Here is a 15,780-nt window from a genome sequence, read left to right on the forward strand (position 1 = left end):
AAAACAAGCAGTAAAATCTCAACATCACCATCAACCAGTGAAGGACAGCAGCGATTGGTGTTAAAAGTCTGGCATCAGCGCTTTGTACTGCAGTCTTTGCATTGCAGTAATCAAGTCTGGAGGAGATTAAAGCATGGATGACCTTTTCTAAGTCTGCAGAGGGAAGGAATGACCTGATTTTGTTTAGCTGTCTCAATTGGGAAAAAAGCAGGATTGCAGCACTTTGGTCACCTGAGCATCAAAAGACAAATCAGAGTCAAAAATAACCCCTAGGATACGTCCCTCTTTTCAAACATTATTAGATAAGGCAGCCAGATTAGAGGAGAGATTGTTAATGCTGCTAGAGCTGAGGCCGGAGGGAGTAATTATAATGACTTCTGTTTTGGAGTCATTCATCTGCAGGAAGTTTTTGGACAGCTTTTAATTTCAGTGAGGAAGGACATAAAACATGAAGCATCAGTGGTACCAGCCTTTAACGGGACATACAGCTGGGTGTCATTCAATTAGCAGTGGAAATCAATGCTGTATACATGCATGATTTGCCCCAGGGGCAGCATGTAAATGATGAATAAAAGAGGACCCAAAATAGACCCCTGGGGGACCCCACAAAAGGAGGAGGCAACTCCAAGCATCACAGAGAAGAACCTGTTCGACAGATAAGAGATGAACCAGTCCAGACGGCTGATTAAGACGTTCTAGTGAAGGTTTCTTTAACAGTGGCATGTTTAAAAAAGTACCAGTGGACAGAGAGCAGTTAATAATGGATAAATCATCTGGACCAACTGTCTAAAATACGGCTTGAAAAACCAAGTATGCAGTCTGAAGGGCAGGTGGATGATTTTGAGGGCGTTCCAGGGTCGACAGAGAGATTCATTGAAGTGGGTTAATGTTGAAAGTGAACAAGAATCAACATCAAGTTCACTGAATACATTGTACAAAGTGCTGCTGAATCTCTGCTATTTTATAGTGAAAGTAATGAGGAAAATCCTCCCATCTCTCAGGGTTAGATTCAAGTGGCTGCCTTATCTTGGAACCAATAACAGAATATACAGTTTTAAGAAGGATTCTGGGATTATGACCCTGTTTTGAAAAGTAAAGGTTCCTTGCTTCTTTGATTTTACATCGATCGGTGAACATTAAATCTCTTTTTATTTAATAATTATTTAAATCTAAGGAAGCAGAGGAGACACTGAGTCTATCCCTCTCCCATTTGTGTTCTGCCTTCCTGCATTGTCTCTTTATAATCTTTACTTCTTCATTTAACCACGGCACAGAAGACGGTTTCAGCTTTTTATATCTGACTGGAGCTACACAATCTAAAATATTTGTACAAGACTTGTTAAAAACACTAACAAGCTCCTCTACGCTGGGGATACTGTACAGCAGTGTTTTAATTGTTTCAATTGTTTAGTGATGACAGCCAGTTTATTTTTTAATCAAACTTTATTTCCTGCAATTAATTTTTGTTATGCAAGATATTCTGTGTCCTCAGCAGTGGTGGAAGAAATATTTAGATCCTTTACTGCAGTAAAAGTACCAATACAGCAATGTAAAAGTACTCCATTACAAGTCCTGCATGAAAAATCCTCCTACAGTAAAAGTACATAAGTATTATGAGCTTGATGTAGTTAAAGTATTGCAGTAAAAGTACATAAGTATTATGAGCTTGATGTAGTTAAAGTATTGCAGTAAAAGTACATAAGTATTATGAGCTTGATGTAGTTAAAGTATTGCAGTAAAAGTAGTGGTTTGGTCCCTCTGACTGATATATTATTATATATGACATCATTAGATTATTAATAGTGAAGCATCAGTGTTAGAGCAGCATGCTACTGTTGTAGCTGCTGGAGGTGGAGCTAGTTTACACTACTTTATATACAGTTAGCTAGTTAAGTCCAGTGGTTCCCAACCTAGGGGTCTGGCCCCTCCAAAGGGTCAGCAGATAAATCTGAGGGGTGGTGAGATGATTAATGGGAGAGGAAAGAAGAAAAAACAAAGTTCTGATACACAAATGTTTTTGATTTTTGCTGAAATATTGGATCATTTGAACATTTATTGAAATGAAAGCATGTGAGAAGTTTAGAGGGAAAAATCTGGTTTGATGGAGCAGGAAAACGTTGGGTCTGACTCTCAGTCTGTGTTCTCAGCTCTGTTATCTGTTTGTCTAAACACCTGGCTGTGAATTAAAATCTCTCTCCCACTGGGTGGAAAGAAGAAAGCGATGCGTAACAGATCCCGCGTTCTGATCCTCTTCTTGTAATTGATCCCATTGGGCCATCAGGCTTCAGTGGGAACCAATCAGAGAGCCGGTTTAAACTGGGTGTCTGTAGCTGCTCATGTAAGTCAGCAGCAGGATGAAGTGTTTGAAAAATGACCAGACTCACCACAGCTCTGCTGATTAGAGCTCAGATCAGTCAGTTCAGACGCTGAGATCACCTGATGACGTTTTTACTCAACTCTGATCAGTGGACGGATGTTCAGCAGTGAGAATGAAGCTAATAGCAGCTTTGCTCTGCGTTTGTTTTGGATGATATGTGATATATGTTTTATCCCTGATCAGTCTGATGTGTCAGTGTGTAATGTGTTGGTGATGAACTTACAGAGAATCATCAGAGACTCTGCAGCTCCTCTTGGCTTTACGGAGCTTTATAGTGAGTTTCAGCTCATTGTTTATCTGCAACTTTACTGTTCTGGTTCACTCTCAGCGCTCTCATAGCGTCGTTTTTGGCCGCAGCAGGCAGCTGTTTTCAGTTAGCTGTAGACTAGCTGGTGAACATAGTGGAGCATTTAGCAGCTAAAGAGCCAGATATTTCCCTCAGGAGTTGGTAGAGAGTGAAAACAGCTAAAAGAGAGAGAATATTGGACTTACTTTCACCAGGTGGACAGAAACACGACTCCACATGAATGATAATGTTGCTCCGTAACTGCTGGATGTGGAAATAAGCAACTGTTTGCTAACATGTTAGCCACAAGTACTTTATAAGCTGATAATATGACAGAAATAGTTTTTACAGACTATTCTGCTGAAAACAAGTGGACAAAAAACTGAATTTCAAGCAGCTTTAAGAAGATTGAAACTATAAAGGACCAAGAATTGAACCCTGAGGAACCTCACATGTTATTATTGACATTATCAATGTGATGATCATGTCACACAGAAGCACACAGATAGACGGAGTTATTGGGAGTTATTGGGAGCGATTGGTTGTTGGCAGCTCTATGGATTGTGTGGTTGTATATTGATTGTGACTCTTGTATTGGTTTTCTGTCGCATATTGATCTTCATACTGTTATTTTTCTGACCTCCTTTCTAACTTTCCAACGAAACTGGTGTTTCATATTTGATTCTAAATGCATCATGATTTATTTCTGCTGTGTTTCTGCTTCATTCACTCAACAAAACATGATTTCCTGGAGAGGCTCTTTCCATTTGTTGAGTCATGGCTGTGACTGCTATGAGACCAGTGACATGATGTCTGAGAGAGAACGTTGATCCATATTCCACTTCACCCAGTCCTTTTACACTCACATGAACCACAATAACAGCTGGATGCTCACACAGTTCGTGTGCCCAACAGTGAGCTGGTCGCTGCACTTACATTATTACAATATGACCCTTAAACCTAATACAAAGAAAGAGTTTTAATGTAAAATAAATACCTTAAAACAATAAAACAATCACAGTCTCTTCCAGCCTGACTAGAATTGAAAATGAAGCTGTGAGAGTTTGAAGATGATCGTGTAAAGACGGAGCCACATGTGGGTTCAGGTGGAGTTAAAGAGGTTAAAACTGTTGTTCAAACAGCTTGCAGCGGCTGAAAGCGCTCAACATTTCATTTAACATGAACGTGATCATTACAGTCTGTGGAGCGAGGGTGTAATTTACCAACGTAGAGGTGTAATCAGGCGTCGCAGCAGAAAGCACAACCCGCTCCTGCTGCATCAGCTCACCTGAACGTTTTCTTTTTTTTTTCTTTCCGCAATATAACAACTGTCCTTGAAAAGAGTGTCTGACTTTACCTGAGTGTCTGTTTGTGTGTGTGTGTGTGTGTGTGTTGAAGCCTCCTGTCAGGTATTTTGCATCTACTTTCGGTCTCACAGGGAGAAAAAGAGAGAGGAGCAAATCACAATCTGCTCAATCACAGAAGAAAATCCAATTCTCCTTGGAGAGAAGGACAACTATTTACTTTGAATGTGAACACGGCAGCGTGATGCAAATCTTGAGACTGAAGATTCTGTGAAATTGTTTTTCTCAGAACAAGAAAGATTACCGCTGCTTGTTTTCACCTTGTTTTCTGCTCAGATGGAAACTCTCAGGGGTCAGTTAGACTGAAACCAAACACTCAGATGTAGGAGTGTAAAGAAAGACGTCCAAGAACATTTATGGCTGTTTATCCTGCAGCAGTGTTATCACTAGAAAGAGTCATTCAGTAGCTGATTCCAGTAATAAGCACAGATGTTACATCTGTTCAACTTTCTGAGATTGGATTTAGAAAATGTGTTTTTAATTAGCCTTAAAAGACGAGTTCACAGTTATTCATGTCTGTCTTAAACCAACAGTCAGGACATTAAACATGTGTTTCTTGCTGTAATCGTTCCTCCTGTTCATACTGACCATTAGAAGATCCCTTCATAATGACCTTACAATGGAAGTGATGGAGGACAAAATGTATTCAAAAGTTCATCTGAAGACTAATTCACAAATGTGTATTAGTCTTGAACCTCTCAGTTCATTTTCAATTTCCAAGGGGCGTTATCAACGGATGCAGACCAACATGCCTCTGGACACAATTGGATAGACCTACAACCAATCAGAGCACTGAAATGTGTCGTAGCGGCTTGTCTTTTTTTTATTCATATTTGATGAGCACTGCCTGAGTTGACGGTTTGATCTCAGTTTCATGAGCTCTTCAGACTGTTTTTGTCAACATAATTGACAACATTCAAACTCAAACAATGAACAACCTGCAGACTTTCAGTCATCATATCAAACTTGCCCCATATTAGATAAACGGTTCTGATTGGCCCGTACGGTTCCAGGTGGAAATCTGTCTAAATGGGAGGGGGGGCCAGGTGCATCTGCCTGAGCAAATAAAATATGAGCCTGCAGATTCGTCTGGTTCCCAGGTTAGTCTTTAGTACCCAAAGTTCCTCTTTTTGTTTCTATACTTCCACCTGCAGCTCAACAGGGAAACACTGTCCGAGGAAACACAAAGAGGGAATTTGATGTTAAAAAGACTGTAAATGTGTCAGATATCCACTTGATATGACTAACTCAGACTGATGAAGCTGAATAGAAGCTTCACACAGACTTTTAAATGACTGTGTGGATTTTGGCCTCCATCACTTCCATTGAAAACACATTTGAAGGATCTTTTAATATCCAGTATGAACAGGAGGAATGATTACATTACTGTTACTATGGACACTAGCTTGTTGTCATCATCCCAGTTATTACTGGGATGATGGACATGAAGAGATTTGTACAGTCGAGTTCTTGTGTCAGTAAAAACAGCAGCTACATGTTTGTGAGCTCTCTGTACTTCACGTTCAGTAATCAACGGCTAACGTTTAAAGTGTTTTCACTAAGATTGTCTTGATCAACATTGCTATTAAATGCGATATATACATAATAATTTTATTGTTAATAGTTAAAGTGTCAGTTCTAGTTGTAGATAGTTACTAATGGTGGGTGCGTCTGCAGCCTGGGTCAGTTGAATGCATCAGAAACCAACCACAGTCTTTATGTTTTGTGATTATTGTATTGATGGTGTGAGCTCAGTGTATCACAGCGGCGGGCAAAGCGTGTCGTCTTACCTCCTTTTTCCTACGCAGACTTTTCATGTGTGTCCTGGCGGCAGGAGCAACACACTTTCACCTCGGCGTTCACTCGGCTGTGAGCGGAGCGTTTAGGGACGGTCTGAATGTTGATGCTGTTTCAGGGTGATGTACGGTTCTCAGTGTAATCCAACTCGTCCTTGTCTGACTCCTCCGGCTCTTTTCGGATTCCAGCTGCAGTCAAACAGGACGGACATGAATAATTCAGAGGTGAGCGACTCAGAGGTGTTGCTGCTGCTGCCGCTTCTTGTGAGTCTTCACCTGGATGCAATTACAGAGAGTTCTGCCTCCACGGAGGAGACAGAGATGAAGCGTCCCCACTCGTCCCCGGAGCTTCATGTTTTTAATCAGAGTCCAGACTCTGTGAGATACAGACTCTATACATGTTGGCATCAAATTAGCAGCAAATTAGCTATTAAAAGATCCTTCAAATGTGTTTTCAATGGAAGTGATGGAGGATAAAATCCACAGTGTGTCCACACAGTCATTTAAAAGTCTGTGTGAAGCTTCTATTCAGCTTCATCAGTCTGAGTTAGTCATATCAAGTGGATATCTGACACATTTACAGTCTTTTTAGCATCAAATTCCCTTTTTGTGTTTCCTCAGACAGTGTTTCCCTGTTGAGCTGCGGGTGGAAGTATAGTAACAAAAAGAGGAACTTTGGCACTAAAAAGACTGTAACGTTGAAAGATATCTACTTGATTTGACTCATTTGGACGCTGAAGCTTCATATTAGCTTCAGATAAACTTTGAAATACATTTTTGCACAGAAGGAGGACTGTGGATTTTGTCCCCCATCACTTCCATTGTAAGGTCATTATGAAGGGATCTTCTAATGGTCAGTATGAACAAGTTTAATGTTCATTTGGGCTCCTGACTGTTGGTTTAAGACAGACTTGACGTGATGTGTGTGTTAGAGATGTAAAGCATATAAACGCAACAGAACAGCTTTAAAACAGACTTTAAACAGAAACAGTTGATTGAGAATTTGGGCCTCGGTGAAGCCTTCGATACTGTTGATCACGACATTCTCATTGATAGGTTTGAAAAATGGGTTGGGGTACAGATCAGGTACGGTCCTGTATCTGTATCAGACCACCACTGTTTTGTCTTAACTGAAAGTGGAAATCTTCAATCTTCAGGTAAACACAACTCCAGCATTAAACTCAGAACTTATAAGAGAAAGACTCAAGCAAGCAAACCGAGGCCTTGATCCCGGGATAAAGAACCTACTGCAAAATCATAAAAGTACTGGAGTAAAAGTACTCATTTGGCAGAAAATCGAATGATTGATATATTTAATGAATTTAACAAAGTACATTATTAATACTGATGAGTTAATGCAGCAGCAGCATTTTATAGTTGTAGCTTGATGTGGAGTCAGTTTGAACTACTCTGTGAGGGTCACAAGATAAATCTGATGGTCTTTGGATGATAGATCAGGTAGAAAAGTTCTGCTAAATACAAACTCATCATTTAATATTAATCTGAAAAGTAGCATCATATGGAAATACTCAAGTAAAGTACAAGTAGCTCTAAACTGTACTACAGTACAGTATTGATTAAATGTACTTAGTTACTTTCCAGCGCTGGCAGTCAGTTGTATGTTGATGATGTTTCTCTCTGAGTCTCTAACATGCACAGACGTGTTGTTGCATAGATTCCCATCCTGTCAGCGACTGTGTTCAGTGTGAATTCCAGCTCTGCTGCATTAATTAGATGAAGGACGGTGAGGTTTTTAATTCTGTGGTCGTGTGTGTGTGTGTGTGTGTGTGTGTGTGTGTGTGTGAGGCTCGTTTCCTCTAATGAAGCCCAGCAGAGTCGCTCAACACCAGCTGGAAGGGAAACATGAAGCCGAGACGTCAGACTGAGCTGCTGCGGAGGGTTTTTAGACTCTTCATCTTCACTGAAGTGATGAAGTCACTGAGGTTGTTTAATGTGTTACTGTGGTATTATTCCTACACAGCAGCACTACAGCGTTATTAAACCTATTTCTAAATCTCCACTCAGCTAGAGGAGCATACGTCTTATTAGCTGTGTGTATAATTGTATTTCTCACTTTTAAACTGCAGACTGGTAGACCACGTTTAGAGGACAGGTTTGCTTTTAGAAAAGCCGGAGCATGTATTGATCATATATATGCAGAAACTTCCATTATATGTGCAAGACTGAAGGAGAACAGGTCTACGTTTGTTTGTTTTATTGATCTCAAGAAGGCGTTTGACTGGATTAAATGTCTATTAATGTCTGTTATTCACTTTCCAGAACAGGTTGCTTGGTGATATACAGGAGAGGAAGTAAAATGGTCTGTTGACATATGGTATAAACAAAAATTACAAACTTATTGTCTCATAAAGAATCGCTACAGAACAGTATGAATGAAACAGAAGAGGAAGATCTCTGTGATCAGCCTCAGAGACCAGCAGGTTAAAGCCACTGCAGAGGAAGACTGACTGGTTTACTGTCCGGTCTGCAAGGTTTATTATGAATTGATTGTGAAAAACTTATTTTGTAGCAGATTTTATTTGCCGAGCTCGGCGGAGAAGGCAAATAGGGAGTCTTGTAAACCCATGAGGGCGCTCTGTGAGCTCCAAAATCAAAGGAAATCAACCAATTACATTCATATTCAACTAACTAACGTCTCTGCAGTAACGTCTCTATGTGTCTCTGCAGTGGGAGGGAGGAGGGCGGGGGTCAGAGGTCAGAGGTCGGGGTGTGTGTTCAGGTTTGGTTCAAACACTTTCACACCGCTGCAGTTTCTACCAGCTGATGTTTTACTGCAACATCAGAGATTCTGATGGAAAATAACGACCAGATTTAACTCAGACGTTCAGTATCAAGATTTCTTCTTATCAAATACGTTAATAAACAACAGCGTTACGTTTCTGTTGTTGCAGTTTAGTCGTATATATGAAGGTGATGTGCTGTTGAGGGACTCTGGATCACCTGCCTGAGTCAGCAGCTTCTTTTAAATCTCAACTCAAAATGTACTTTTACTGCAAACCTCGACGCCAGTTTGATTCTGTTTTATTGATTGTGAGGTTATTTCATGTTCATTACTATTGTTTTGTGTTGTTATGTGATTCTACATGAAGCTGTTTGTAACTTTGTTGTAATTAGTGCTATATAAATAAAGATTATTGCTGCAGTAATTGAAGCATGACCTCGTCGGGCTCCCGTAGCTCAGCGTCTCTGATTCTCTCCTAACGCTGCTTCTTTCTGTCCTGCAGGTCTCCTGACAGCGGCGGCGAGGACAGACGCTCCCCAACAGACAGAACGCTTCCCGTCATCCATCGCCCTTCATCGCAGCAGAGCGGAGCATTCGCCACCGCCGCCGCCGCCACCACCATTATGAGCCGGAGGGCGAGGCGTCAGCGCTTCCTGCTTCACGCCCGGTGAACTGTTGAAACCGTCGCAGCCTGAAGTTCTTCTTTCTTGCTGTGGGAGGAAAGTGACTCCGTTTATTTTCCAGGAGATTTGAAAAGCGGATTAACGGCGAGCAGCTGGAGCGATTTCCTTTTTGTTTGGCACAAAACTCTGTTTCGTTTTTACAGACCAAAGATGAACAGAGCCGACGATGAGACGTTCTTAGACGCCACAACGCCATTATATCCATGTAAAGAAATAAACACATTGTGACTTTTCAAGTGACTTAACTGAGCAAAGTAATATTGTAAACAAGTCAACGTCTCTGTATGAGGAGAGATGAAGCTGTTTGTGTCGGACAGTCTCGCTGTCAGTCTGGTGGAAAAATCATATCAAGATAAAACTTTGCTCACTTTTATCAAAACACGTGAAGATATATTTTAAAGATTAGAGTCAAACAGGGCGAGAATAACAGCTGACATGCAGGTGAATGTACTTTTATAAAAACATGATGTAAATGAACTTCATACAGTTACACAAACAGATTAAACACAGACACTAAACCAACCTCAGATGATACAATTTATCCTAAAATATTTAATAAAACTGCATGAAAACTGACTTAAAATTACTTTATTTTGTGTTGCATTTCCTGTTTTGTTCTGTTTCCATAAAGGAGCTTCACACACAGTCAGCTGATGGGACGCTTGTTATTGAACTATAGAGCTAAAATGATCAGATCATTAGTCGTTAAATGGATTGACAGAAATTAATTAGCAACAATTTTGATAATTGATTCATAGTTTGTCATTTTAACACAAAAATGCAAAAAAAAAAAATCTCTTGTTGCAGCTTCTCAGATGTGAATATTTGCTAGTTTTCAGTCATCTGAATATGTTAACTTGGGCTTCAGGGAATAATGATCATTTTATAAACTGAACAATTCATTAATAAAGAAGATAATTCAGACCTTTATAGTCCGACTGTGATGGAATAAAACAGCCTTGTCCCAGTTAATCAATATAAAGTTAACTATAACTGGTGATTTTCTATATTTTCTTCTTGTCAACAAATCTCATCTACTAACAAGTATTGTGTGTATCAAAGCCTGATATATGTTACTCCTCCGTTGTTGGGCTAGCGCAGCGTTAGCCGCAGCATGACCAGAGGGAAGCACAGCCAGCTAGCCTCCAAGCTAACGTTAGCCCCGGCTCTGAGCCCCAGTTTGTTATTCAAGTTAAAATGGGAAGAAGCAGCAGGTCTGACGGGCGGCTGAGTGAAGTGTAGCCTGCAGAGGAAACACCGTCAGGGTGAAACAATCAGACGGCGGAGGAGATGGCGACATATCAGCCTCTCATAATCGGCAGAAATGGCCGATGCCGATATTTCATTTTAGAGCTTTTATCGGCCGATAACCGATGATGTGCTGATGATATTGTGCATCCCTAATTGTGTGTGTATCAAAGCCTGATATATCTTATTCCTCCGTTGTTGTTCCAGAAACTATTAAAAACCCGTCAGCGAGTCACACCGGGTCACATGACTGGGTCACATGTTCCTTCATCATCACGTTTTCAGTCCTTGGAAAGTATTTCCGTATCAGGAAGACGACGCTGTTCTCTTTATAATTAAACACTTGTTGTATTGATCAGACTCTGAACAAGACTAAATTATTTTACTCTCAAAGAAGTTTAGTATAAAGTCGAGACTTTGTGATACATACAAGCTAGCAGACCCGCGTCCTCACACATGCACAGTGGCTTTGATTCACTTGTTAGTAGATCAGTTCTTTGTTGGTTTGGATCCAAACATCAGATTCATTGACAAGAAGAAAAACAGAGAAAATTAGAAGAATGATCCTGTAAAGTCTTATAAGTAGATGTTGACACAGAGTCTCTTCCAGACCAGGACCAGAACCAGGACCAGGACCTGGAGGATGGAGGACCTGTTCTGTCGTGGTTGATGTTTCACTTCAGTGGTGCAGATGTTGTATTAATGTAATGATGTGGACCCAGATGATGTGCAGTAAACCTGGTGGGATTTTGGTGATCCAGCCTCAGAACGAGCCACTGATGGTGAAGCGTGAATGAAACAACGACCTGATGATTGATATGATCGAGATATAAATGACATCAGATATCTGTTCTCACCTCTGATGACTTCATATAAACAGCATGCTGTCGCAGTCCGGCGCCACCCGGTGGACGGACGACTATCACTGCTTCCACCTTTAAAGATTCTCCTTGATGTTTGGTATCAGTGTGCAAAGTTTCTACTTTTATGATAGAAACTGCAGAATAAACGATCTCTGGCTCTTCTCCACCAGACTACATCATTGCATTAAATCAGTTTTTATATTTTCCAGCATCACAAGTTTTAACGAAACAACAATCAAAAGCCTAAAGTTCTATATTTAACAATTTTATATGCTGTATCTTTGTATGAAACCTTATTTAACACTCATGTTGCTCTTCAAAAACTAGACTGACAGCCGGCTGAACACTGCTGCTGCTCAAAGCTTCTTATCGTTTCTCAGCAGGGAGGAAACGTTTATGATACTTTCTGATAAGATAAAATCATTTGCTTATGCTTTATAGATCAGTTATTAACTGCCAATACCTAAACGTCTGGTTTACCAGGTTGTGAAAAATCCAACCTCTATCATCACAGCCTTATTAATATGGTAGCACATATAAACAAAAGTCACTTTTCTGTATGTTTTTATTTATATTTCATTCTGCTGAAGTCGTGTTGAATCACTGTTAACTGTAGTGTGAAGCACTAAGACGTTTAAAGTGACTTTAGCAGCAGCGGTTTTAACTATAACCCACAAGTATCTTATTGGCCCAAATATAAGGCGAGCCTGATTATTACTGACGACTCCCCAACACTCTCTCTCTCTCCTGTCAGGCTCTTAGAAGCAGTTTAAATCATTTTCACTGACAGTTTCTGCAGTTAAGACGTCGTTTTCAGAAGCTCCTGCAGGTTAAACCGAGCTGACAGACTCACTGTTAACAGACTGGAAGAAACTCGCTAGCTTAGCAACATTAATGCTACAAACAACCCAGAATGCAACGCTCCTTGTAGGAGTTTTACACCATATGAGGTGATCACTTTTTATCTTGTGAGCACAAGATAATCTACTATAAATCCATGTGTGAATTATTTATTAATGACTCATAACTGCAGGTCTGATAATTTACACCTGAGAACTTACTGGATGAAGCTACAAGACAAAAATACAAAATAGCACATTAACTGTTTCAGTAGAATGAAAAAGAATTAAACAGTGTGACATCCTGAGGTGAAAATAAAAGTTGATTAGCTGAGTTCTCTGTTATACATATATATATATACACACACATATATATATATATATATATATGTGTGTGTGTGTATATATATATGTATATATACACACACACACACACACACATATATATATATATATATATGTGTGTGTGTGTGTGTGTGTGTGTGTATATATACATATATATATACACACATATATAATATATATATATATTCTGGTTAAATGGCAGCTGTGAGCGTCTGAAGTTGGCGGGCTGCATGTTACAGACTGTGGTGGAAATTTAAAGATGAATTCACAGAGAGAAAGTTTTATTGCAATAAACAGAGTGGATCTCCCAGTTAGCAACATCCCATATTTTTCATCCTAACAGGTGTCTTTTCATTAATGCACAGTGTTCCCTCCATCCATTCATAACCTTATGTATCTCTCTTCTTTTCTTCTTTTTATTCTTCTACTTCTGTCTGCTGAGAAGTAAAAGCTGAAGGTTGAATCTTACAGCTCGTTGTTTGCTTAATTATCCTCATGAACATGTTCACATGAGAGGCAGAGGAGACTCAAGACAATAAACAGAGTTTATGGATTTATAGTAAATATCTATAATATAATGACAAGATTAAAAAGTATCACTCTTCTTTCTTACTCCCAGAATAGAATATCGTCTCATATTCAGGCCAATATGATCATTAACATTACTGTTAGCTTGTTGTCCTTCGCTGTTATTAGCAGCTGAATTTGCAGCACTGACATGTTGTAAATAAAAACAGCAGCAACATGTTTGTGATTTTCTTTACTTCACGTTAAATAATCAGACATGCTGCTAGCTGACCAGCTAACATTAGCCCCGAGTTTAAAGCCTTTTCACTTACATTTGCTTGTTCAATATTGCTGTTAAAAGCAATATTATTAGTGTTAATAAACATAGAAGCAGTTAATTACTGCTGTCTGCAGTTATTAATATCAGTAGATCATTAAAAATCTTTCTTACATGAATCCATCAAGTCTGCAGTTGTAAATGTTAATAAGTTGTTAATTATCAGCTCGTTTCCAGAAACCTGATTTAAAAAACTAAAAAGACGAACTGATCGACATGTTGGAGGAAAACAAGCTGCCTCAGAGTTAAACTGCTCTATAAAGCATCAGTGAGTATGATTTATTAATATTAATAAAGCCTTTTATTAGCGAGTGGTATCAAGTTTCCTTCAGTTATTGTAGGTTTGAACATGTGTGTCTGTTGTTCACCGTTTATTGATCATTTATTGATCAGTCTCTCCATCAGCTGGAGGACATGAACTCACCGTCTTTGTTACGTCTCATCTTTCATTAAACACAAGTTCATCATGTTTCATCTGAAAGGTTTTCATCTGATCAGTTTTATAAGCATTAAAGCTGATAAGGTTCAAACTGTTTCTCCAGATTATGATGCTTCACACGGATACATGTTCACTCTCATCCTGGTGGGAAAGTTTCCTGAGATTATTAATCCTCTTTAGTCTTAATCCCATATTTGTGTATCTTGTCTATCAATCAAAATTATTTTCTCCAACAGTTTGACAGATGATTATTATTCAACATTCTGTATTTATGCTGTTCAACGTCCTCAAACTGCATTTTCATAATAATAAAATTACAATATGTATATTTTTTTTTCCAATGAGTGAAATGGCGTCACCCTGTTCGCTGTTGTAGAAGAAACCAAACAGTCAGTCAGTCAGCTGGAGGTTTGTGTTGTGAAGCTGGATTACGTTGTTCTGTAGAAAACCTTTAAAGGATCTCAGAGAAAACACAGAGTTGTGCTTAAAGTAAATCCACACATCTCAGTCCAAGATTAAAATAAAAGCTTGTTAAATCCACAGTGAGGCTGAACGCAGGACGAGAGGAAGACATGAAGAAGAAAAACGTAGAAAAATACGTTACACAAGACGCCAGTTTGACTTTAACGGAGACCTGAAGTCAGTGTGGCTGACTGTGAAAAAGCTAAACTGTCATAACAGACAGATAATTAAGATTTTAATCTTGCTAATGTGTTTAGATAATGACATCAGTTGTGATCTCAGCAGTGGTTTGATGTCTTCAGATAACGAGGTAATAAATCACAGGATAACGATTCCATATTGATTTGATTTGAAACAACCTTCAGATATCACAGAGAGCACAAACACGATGATTTCTAACCGCAGTCTGGACGCTTTACTGCGGACATGTTGGTTCATCAGGAGCTCAGACTGACAGGTGTTACGGACGCCGTCGTCTCCGTGTCAGACGTCTTCCTGGTGATCGGAGCTGAAGTCTTCGTCAGTTTTCAGGCTTCAGATGAACTAAAAATACTGAGCAGAATGTAGGCTGAGCTCTCTGAGGCTTCACTGCTCTTACATTATCCTCTTTTATTTATTAACTCTATATTCTGGCCTACTTCTCCTCCTCAGCACTATTAGCCCACTTTTACCCTCAGAGCAGGAAATCTCCTCCTCTTCATCACCTGTTTATTAAAAATCAGGAGCAGACAGGAAGCCGTCGCTGCGGGTTTTCATTTGGAGCAGCGGCTGAATGATGCTCTCTTTGTGTCTTTTTGTCTTTTTATATGAACGTCCAGGCTTCTCTGCACCTGCAGACTGCTGGACTGAGCAGGTCCTGGAAGTCCAAATCCACAACTCATCAAACCACAAGCAGCCTAAAGACCTTCTGTGGACTTCCAGAGTCCAGTGGTGCAGACTTTAAAGATTTCCTTTAATCTATGGCAATAGATTATATAGGGTTTCAATGATAATATAGGGTTTCAATGATAATATAGGGTTTCAGTGAAGATCTTGTAGCCCGTCATCCAGCCCGACCTGCTCCCTCCCACTGCAGAGACACATATAGATGTAGCTTCATTACTGGGAACCAGTTTCATGGTATGTGAAGGTGATTTCTGGTAGACAGAGTTATTTCCCCTCTCAGGCCTGACGTGATGATAATGAGCATGTTTCTGTATTTAGTCTACGAGTCCAGAGGAGGAACATCTGGATGGAGAGCAGTGAGAGGAGGCGAGCTGACAGAAATAAGAGGAAGTGAAAATGCAGCTTTTTAAAGGATTTCTTCCAAAAAAATGAATCATTTACAAATACATCCGTCCAGTACAGTTTATTGTATTAAACACATAATCAAGAGTGATGTAAAGTGAATGTAAGAGTCATATCACAAACTCTCTCTGTCCGTCCTCTCGGCTGCAGGGAGCAGAGCTGATGTCAGCAGCCAGTTATCAGGCTCCATTTAACATCACTAAC

The 15,780-nt window shown here is 39.7% G+C and overlaps 1 protein-coding gene across 1 annotated transcript in view; it reads left to right on the forward strand.

Annotated features, from left to right (window-relative positions):
- LOC137183696 (chemokine-like protein TAFA-5) overlaps positions 1-10,909 on the forward strand; it is a 53,576-nt gene extending 42,667 nt beyond the window's left edge. The window contains exon 4 of the mRNA XM_067590934.1: positions 9,069-10,909. Coding sequence (XP_067447035.1) covers positions 9,069-9,077 — 9 coding nt within the window. The 3' untranslated portion in view covers positions 9,078-10,909. The remainder of the gene's footprint in view (positions 1-9,068) is intronic.
- Positions 10,910-15,780: the final 4,871 nt, after the last annotated feature.

The sequence above is a fragment of the Thunnus thynnus genome, chromosome 5, assembly GCF_963924715.1.
Source record: "Thunnus thynnus chromosome 5, fThuThy2.1, whole genome shotgun sequence".
In the NCBI taxonomy this organism is placed as follows: Eukaryota; Metazoa; Chordata; class Actinopteri; order Scombriformes; family Scombridae; genus Thunnus; species Thunnus thynnus.